At 51.7% G+C, this 9,094-nt stretch overlaps 1 protein-coding gene across 1 annotated transcript; it reads left to right on the forward strand.

Moving 5' to 3' along the window:
• The first annotated feature begins 1,607 nt into the window (after window positions 1-1,607).
• Window positions 1,608-2,904, forward strand: ACTL9 (actin like 9). Its single transcript, XM_032394527.1, has one exon. It carries the CDS (start codon window positions 1,608-1,610, stop codon window positions 2,856-2,858), a length of 1,251 nt encoding a protein of 416 aa, XP_032250418.1. The 3' UTR covers window positions 2,859-2,904.
• The last annotated feature ends 6,190 nt before the right edge of the window (window positions 2,905-9,094 follow it).

Consider the following 9,094-nt stretch of genomic DNA (forward strand, 5'->3'; position numbering starts at 1 on the left):
TCACCTGTTAGTTAAAACAAATAAATGTGTGTGTGTGTGCGTGTGTGTGTGTGTGTGTAGTGATAGAAATTGCCAGGACTAGTGCTGAATGTCACAGGAATATGGAGGTAAGAAGGCTTCATTTCCCAGTTGTGTCCAGATTTAATCCCGGCCAGAGTTTTTAACCAATTTTGTGTGCGATCTCATACATGTTTTTGGAAATGTTCATTTACTCAGCTATTTACAAGAGTCCGTGAACTTCCCCACCCCCACCTTTACTGAGATGTAATTGACATTTAACATTGTGTGAGTTTAAGGTGTACAATGTGTTGATTTGATACACCTGTATATTGTAAAACAATTACCATTTAAAATAGAATTACCAGGGGCACCTGGGTGGCTCAGTCGGTTAAGCGTCCACCTTCGGCTCCAGTCATGATCCGAGTCCTGGGATCGAGCCCCGAGTTGGGCTTCCTGCTCAGCAGGGAGCCTGCTTCTCCCTCTGTCCCTCCCCCTGCTTGTGCTCTCTCTCTCAAATAAATAAATAATTTTTAAAAAAATAGAATTACCATATGATCCGGCAATGCCAATTCTGGGTATATACCCAAGAGAATTGAAAGCAGGGACTTGAGATTTTGCACAACCAGGTTCATAGCAGCATTATTCACAATAGCTAAAACATAGAAGCAATCCAAGGGTCCCTCGACAGATGAATGGGTAGGCAAAATGTGGTGTAGACACACAATGGAATATTATTTAGCCTTAAAAAGGAAGGAAATTCCCTGGTTCTGCCCTGTCCCTTTTATCTTACTGAAAGCTCCTTTTTGGATCCCACAGAGCCCCCCTCCCACCAAGGGGAAGCCGAAGAAATCCCTAGAAGGAAGGTGGACACCCCTTCATCACCACCACCATGTGGTAGAGAGAAGGAAGAGAAATCAGGGAAGGCTTTCAAGAAGAGGTGGTGTCTTGCGGAGATTGGAAGAGGCAAATTCCTGCTCTGTGGGAATGGGGTAGGGAGACTGTTCCAGGTATCAGGCAGAGCAGAAGGGTCAAAGAACAGTAGAGGGATGTCTGTGTCTCTCCTAGCCTCACCCCCCACCCTAGGCAGGCTTCTGTTTCCTTCAGGAAACCAGAAAAGCCACACCAGCTAGGCGACCACCTTCTGATTAATATTCTAAGGGTTAATATTTTAAATTAATTTTAAGATTGAATTCTAAGGAGGGCTGTGACTAGCTCTCCCTTACCACACTATAAAGAGCTTCAAAAGGAAGCCCCAAGAGAAGGATTCTTGGGTCTTACTGGGCTCTGGGTCAGGGAGCTGGATCAGAGGTCTCTCCTCTGGCACCCTCTAGCCTCCTTCTCCAAATTTGCCACTTTGGGGGAATCCAGAATAGATGAGTATTCTGGGAGCTTTCTGGGGCGGGGAGGAGCTCGTCCTCATCCCCTCCCCTGCATTGTGAAATCTTCTGAAGGGGCAGCAGGCAGGGTGATGTCATAGACCACCGGCCAGGCCCCTCTCCCTGCCTCTGCCTGCCCCTGGTCAGCCTCGGCCTTTTCTCCTCATACCCTCGGACCCCCAGAGGAAAGCGGTCAGCCTCGCCAAGCAGCTTACCCAGCTACGTGCAGCCATGGATGCAAACCCGTCCAGTTGCACGAAGCCCCAGCCCTCCCCAAAGGCCTCCAGGACTGGCGTGAACCCCAACTCAATCCTGGTGAACAAGACCCTGCAGCAGGAACCCCCCAGCATGGTGGGCGACAGGTTGCCACCAAAGACCGGCGCGGTGGTCATCGACATGGGCACGGGCACCTGTAAGGTGGGCTTCGCGGGGCAGGCCCGGCCCACCTACACCGTGGCCACCATCGTGGGCTGCCAGCCCAAGAAGCCGGCCACCAGTGGGCAGCCGGTGCTGGAGACTTTCATCGGCGAGGCCGCCCGCACACGCCCAGAGCTAACCCTGGTGCAGCCAGTGCGCAACGGCATCGTGGTGGACTGGGACGCGGCCGAGCTCATCTGGCGCCACCTGCTGGAGCACGACCTCCGCGTGACCACTCAGGACCAGCCGCTGCTGTTCTCCGACCCGCCCTTCAGCCCCACCACCAACCGCGAGAAGCTGGTGGAGGTGGCCTTCGAGTCGCTGTGCTCTCCTGCCATGTACGTGGCTTCCCAGTCGGTGCTGTCCGTCTACGCTCACGGGAGGATCAGCGGGCTGGTGGTGGACACCGGCCATGGGGTCACCTACACGGTGCCGGTCTTTCAGGGCTACAACCTGCCCCACGCCACGGAGCGCCTGGACCTGGCGGGCACGCACCTGACCGCCTTCCTGGCAGAGATGCTGCTGGGCTCGGGCTTGACGCTGGGCCAGCAGGACCTGGACACCGTGGAGAACATCAAGCACCGCCACTGCTACGTGGCCCCTGACTTCCTCAAGGAGCAGGCCCGGCCGGAGCAGGAATACCAGCAGACCCTGAAGCTGCCCGACGGGCGGACGGTCACCTTGGGCAAGGAGCTGTTCCAGTGCCCAGAGCTGCTGTTCAGCCCTCCCGAGATGCCGGGGCTGGAGCCCGTGGGCATCCCCACGATGGCCAAACAGAGCCTTCACAAGGTGCCCCTGGAGGTGCGGGCCGACGTGGCCCAGAACGTGCTGCTCTGCGGGGGCTCCTCGCTCTTTCAGGGGTTCGAGGGCCGCTTCCGGGCCGAGCTGCTGCACAGTCTGTCCCCCGAGGCCCACGTGGTGGTGGCGGCACAGCCCACCAGGAACTTCTCGGTGTGGATTGGGGGCTCCATCCTGGCCTCGTTGCGCGCCTTCCAGTCCTGCTGGGTCCTGCGGGAGCAGTATGAGGAACAGGGGCCCCACATCGTGTACCGCAAATGCTACTGACTCCGGGTGGGGGGTGTGGGGGGGGAGGCAGTAAAGCTTCCGATACCCTGCCGGCTCTATCCTGCCTTACCCCAGGGCCCAGCCCAATCCACTCCTGGACCCACCACCCAGACTCGCCTTGGGTCCTGACTCCACCAAAATCTACCTCCCAGACATCGTGGTTCTGCCCTGCCCTAACTCACCTCCCACGGATCCAACCCCAGAGACACCCAGCTCCGACTCCCGAAACCCACCTTCCCCATGATCAACCCACAACCCACCACCTTGTCCTGACCCTGTCAAGCCCACCTCCCATGATCCCTCCCCAAAAGCACTCTTGGGCTGGGACCGCTTGCCAAGGCCACCCCAAAGACATCCCCAGATTCTCATCCCCTAATCTCACCCCAATGATCTATTGCTTTTGCTATAAACCTCCCCCAAGTTTCCTCTAGGCTCTAAGCCCCCAATTCACTCCCTATGTCCCTCAAGGACCCCTGACTCATCTCCATGACCTGTTCCTCCCCAAGGAAGCTGCACCAGGTGCTCCAACTCCCAACTCCGAGAACCTTTCCATGAGTGTTCCAACCCCTAAGTGCACCCTCAGAATCTTCTCCCACTTCTTATCCCCCCAAAATACCCCCAAGAGCCACTTGCCAAGACACCCCTAGTTCAAGCACCCCAAATCCACCCCCTCAGCAGTTTCCCCGTCTGATTATCCAAAATTCTCCTATACCCTGATGTTCTGAGCATCCCCCCACAAGGGCCAAAACTCCATACCCACCACAAAGACTGATGTTCTGATCCTCAACGGTCTCCCCTACAATGGCCCACTAAAGGATCCTCCAGTGTCCAAAGCCCATCCCCCAAATTCCACCCTCCCCCATAACTCTGCCCTCCCTGCATAATTTATTCTCCAAGATTCATTCCTTCCATCCCACACCCACCTCCCCATCCATACCCCCTCAAAGAACAGTATGTTCTGAATCCCCAGACCCCCAGGTCAGCCTCACTGCTCTCAGCTCACCTCCTTGCTCTGTGTCTCCCACATGGCCTGCCTTACAATGCACCTCCTATCCCCTTTCCTCAGCCCTTCAAATCCTCCTAGGAAGGTTCCAGTCCCCAGGACCATCCCATGATTACCCCACTAATGCCCTAGGCCCTCTCCTGTGTTCTGACCCCCCCAACTCCCTTCCCAAAGACACTCTCCTAGGGTTGCCCCATGATGGACACCCAGGACATTCTACCTCAGGGTTTTCAGATTCCCCAGAAACCCACCCCCACAACCAGCCCCCCAGGGCCCCATCCCATTAGTTGAGGCACCAATAGCCAGTGACATTCCTGAGGGCTGCCCAGCCTACCATGACCCTGGGGCAGATACCCCAGATGGGGGCTCCACCTGGACACTGGCTCCCTCCTGCCCCCCACACAGGTCCCCAGGGACCAACTGTCCCGGGCTGTCCTCCCACGGAGGCTGGGCATTCTCCCCACACGGCATCCTGGGTCCTCCCTCCTCCCTCCAACCTCGTCCTTGGCTACCCTGAGCCCCTGCTGGAGGCAGGACCCTCTGCCTCACACCATCCAGCACAACCTAAAGAATGTCAAGAACCCCAGCCTGCAGCCTGGACACATCCTCCCAGCTTATCAACAAAATAAGCACAAGCTGCCCGAGCTCATCCATGTCCACACTGGGTCCTCGTCTCCCTCAGTCCAAGGAAACATTCATTCATACATCCAATCAGTCAGTATTTGCTGAGCTTCTCTGTCTCTGTCTCCCTGAGTCTCTCTGACTCTTATTTTGGTTTTTATTTGCTCACTTGGATTCATTCTCTCTCTCTCTCTCTCTCTCTCCCCCCCCCCCCCCCCCCGTTTCTCCCCCATCCCTTGTTCCCTCCCTCCTCCACCTGACTCACCGGCCAGCACTCTTCTTGTGCAGGCATTTTCAGGAGTGGAAATTCATTTATTTGTGGAGTACTGAGACCACCACCCCCTCTCCACCCCCACCCCCACCCCCACATCTGCCATCAGATAATGTGGGTGAACGAGGGCCCTGGTTAGCCCGACCCACCGTGTCCCACGGTGTCCTGGGGATTAGGCAGGAGCTCCGGTCCCATTCCTGGCCAGTGAGTGGTCCTCAGCTGGGGGGACAGCCCCCTAGTCAGGCCAGGATTCCAGATCACAAACATTCGGTGTTGAACCCCCTTGCCTCACCTCCTCACCAGGCAGGCAGCCTCAATCTGTAGCCTAGGCAAGAACCCCCAGGAGGTTACAGGTAGTGAGGCGAAACTTCTCATTCTTCCCACAAGGAGGCACCACCTCCAAGCTCAAGGCACTGCAAATGGCATCACACTTAGAACCTCAAAGACTGTAGCAAAGCAGTCCTCCCCAGACCTCAAGTGAGACCCACCCCACACAGTGGTGTCAGGGCACTGCCAGCCACACTCATAGAAGGGATGTGGGACAGGCTGGCTCTGTGTTGCTACAGGAAGTGAAGAGGATGCAGAAACCCCCACCACTTCTGGGCTGCTGGGTGGACTCTCATTTAGATCAGACAGGTCCCCCAACTCCAAACCTTCCCTGATGCAGAAATTCTCTCTACAACCCTTGTGACATGTGCCTCTCCCTTTTGCACACTCCCGGGGATAAGGAGCCCACTACCTCAAGCCTATTGTTAGAAATCTCACCTCCTCCCTGGAGTTGTAGGTAAACCTCTGCACTCTCTGCCTGCCCCCCCCTCAACTCCCAGTGGAGCACTGAGAGCACCAGAGACCCCTCCCCGTGCCCACGCACATCCCTGGAGTCTGCTCTTCCATGTGGATCAGGGACCCCATCCTGGCACACGCTGCACATTCCTGTCCTGGGTCCTGTGAGAGCAATACAAGGAGCAGGGACTCCATATCATGTACTACAAAAGTAGGGTTTAAGGAGATATGTATGTACCAAGGTGACACGAGTTGGACTTGTGATGGTTAATTTTGTGTGTCAACTTGGCTAGGCAAAGGTACCCAGATGTTTGATTAAACACCATTCTAGATGTTGCTGTGAAGGTATTTTTTAAAGATTTATTTATTTATTTGAGAGAGGGGTGGGAGAGAGAATCTGAAGCAGATTCCACACTGAGAGCAGAGCCTGATGAAGGTCTCTATTCCCCAACCCTGAGATCATGACCTGAGCCAAAATCAAGAGTCAGATGCTTAACCAAATGAGCCACCCAGGCGCCCCAGTGGAGGTATTTTTTAGATGAGATTAAGATTTAAATCAATAGACTTTGAGTAAAACATTACCCCCTCATAGTGTGGGTGGGCCTCATCTAATCAGTTGAAAGCCTTAAGAGAACAAAAATTAACCTCCCCCCAAGAAAGAAGGGATTTTGCCAGCAGACTACCTTCAGGTTAAAACTGCAACTCTTCCTGGGTCTCCAACCTTCCAGCCTACTCTACAGATTTTGTGTCAACCTCCACAATCCCGTGGCCAATTCCTTAAAATAAATTGGTCTTTCACTACATATGCATCAAGATACATGCCAAGTCCCCTTCCTTCCTCAGGACTTTTGCACTTGCTATTCCCTGTACTCAGAGTGCTCCTTCTCACTTCCTATCTTATCGAAGGTAGCCCCTTTCTCAGTATGACACAAAGCCCAGAAGCCATAAAAGGAATGATCAAAGCAGTTGACTTCATATAAACATCAAAAAAAAAAAAATCTGCAAAGTAAAAATCACCCTGAACAAAGTCAAGACAAATGACAATTTTTTAGAAAAACAAATAATACATAATTTTTAAATAACAAATTGAGAAAGCTGCAACTCATAACACAGAGGGAACATGTCCATAATATGTAAAGAGCTCTTGGAAAGAATCAATAAGAAAAATACTACAACAGTTAGCAAAGGATATGAACCTTAAGCTCACAGAGAAAGAAAGACAAATGGTTCTTTGACCCAAGAACAGATACACAGTCTCATAAGGAAAATGAACATGAAAACTATACTGTGATACCATTTTTAACCCATCAGATTGGCAAAGATCAAAAGGCTTGATAACACCCACATTGGCGAGGCTGTGGGGAAACTGGCATTCTCTTACCTTGATGATGAGGAAGGAAGCTGGCACAACCCCAATGCAGGACGAGTCTCAGTAACTACTTAAATGACAAATGCCCACACCTTCTGGCCCCACTATGGCACTTCCAAGAATTTCTCCTTCAGATACAATCACTCATGTGCAAAATGACGTAAATGCACTTATCCCTTGTGTACTGCAGCACTTAATGGTGGCAAAACGTGGGAAACAACATTCTGTGTTTCTGATACTGCGTGACCATCCAGAACAGGTTAAATAAATCACCCTCGAACATAGAGGAATACTGCACAGCTTTCAAAAAGGAACCCCAGCAAGCTGTGTTCATTGACATGAGGTGATTACCAACATATATTTTGAGTTTAAAAAAAAGGCCCAAAGGCTATGTTACTACCATTTATGGAAAAAAAAAAAAACAGGAATAAATGAGTATGTAGAGATTTGTTTGAAAACACGCAGAACATCTCTGGAAGATTTCACAAGGAAACTGAATGGTGGTTGCTTCTAGAAAAGACTTTCCCAATGTCCCATCCTAAGGGGCAATCACTTTTAGACATTTTTTCCTGCCTGTCTCCCATGAAAGTTTAACAGCACAGATCAACTGTGTATCTGTTTGTATTTCTATGTGTTTCTGTGCCTTATACATGAAAACACATTTTCCCCACACACACCTCCAACTAATTTTTACCCCCTTGGGGGCAATATCACCTCCACTGAGGGTTGATGCTTATGAGAGGGTAACCTGGCATCAAGACCAGAAGGGGACTTCCCACTGCCCACCCTTTTGAAGTTTTAGAATTTTGAATCATGTGATTCTGTTTTTTGTTAAATATGAATATTTCCTTTAAGTTCCTCTGGTATCCACCCAGGCAGCACCAGCGATGATCATCTGATTTGTTTGATCCTTATTGATAGATGGCGTCACCCCCTGGGGCCATGAGTTCCAGGCCCCGCGTGTGTCATGCACCCAGCTTTCAATCGAGTCCAGGAAATGTCTGTTGATTGACTGAATGAATGAGCCAGGATTTCAGATGAGCTTACAGGAATCCTACGTAGGGGCCCCTCCCTCTCATTCTCTGGCATCGGAGTCAGACAGACATGAATTCCAGTCATGCCTCCTCACATGCTAAATGACCATGGACAAGTGACCTGACGTTTCTGAGCCTCACTCAACACACCTGTAAAATGAGGGTGATATCAGTGCTCACTTCAGGGGGGAGCTTTATAAGGATTAAGCATGACACAGGTGCTCTAGGAAGTGTGGAAGGACACCACTGAAATTGCCGTTGTCTTTGGGGCTGCAGGCAGTGGGGGTGTTTCACATTTACTCTAGTTATTAATGTATCATTAGAATGTTCTACAGTGTGAATGCCTCCATAAAAATAATTTCTTAAAACCACTTCGAGTAGTGCATAAAATGAACTTAACATGCTCAGTACACAGTAGGGGCCAAATAGATGGCTGCCGTTTCAACTAGAGTGTTCCAAAGATAGACCACAAGTCCTCCAGCCAGCCAGCCAGCGGGCCACCGAGGACCTAGAGACCCTCCTCCACGGGTTTGAACAAAATGAGGATCCACCCACTCAGTCGTCAGGCATCTGCCTTCTGCTTGGGTTGTGATCCTGGGGTCCTGGGATCGAGCCCCACATCAAGCGGGCATCAGGCTCCCTGCTTGGCGGGAGGCCTGCTTCTCCTTCTCCCACTCCCCCTGCTTGTGTTCCTGCTCTCACTATCTCTCTGTCAAATAAATAAATAAAATCTTAAAAAAAAAAAAATAGAGGATCCACCCAGTCACTGCCAGGGCTTCACCCCAGGTCCAGACCCTCTGTTCTTTGGGGGACCCAGGGGAGGACGTATTTGGAGGAGGTGGGGTCAGCCCACCAGGCAAAGCACAGACGGGGTGGGATTAGGGTGAGGCAGGAGAGGGACACAGAGCCAAAGGGCACCATCAATCCTTGTCTGTGTTTTAAAATGTGATAGTTTTGTTCATCAGGGGACTTATTTTGCATGAATTTTGATTTTTTTTTTAATATTGCATTGAGGGGCACCTGGGTGGCTCAGTCGGTTAAGCGTCGCCTCTTGGTTTCAACTCAGGTCATGATCTCAGGGTTATGGGATTGAGCCCCGTGCCAGGCTCCACACTCGGCACAGAGTCTGCTTGAGATTCTCCCCCCTCTCCCTCT

This window comes from Phoca vitulina, unplaced genomic scaffold, assembly GCF_004348235.1.
Source record: "Phoca vitulina isolate PV1807 unplaced genomic scaffold, GSC_HSeal_1.0 scaffold81, whole genome shotgun sequence".
Lineage (NCBI taxonomy): Eukaryota > Metazoa > Chordata > Mammalia > Carnivora > Phocidae > Phoca > Phoca vitulina.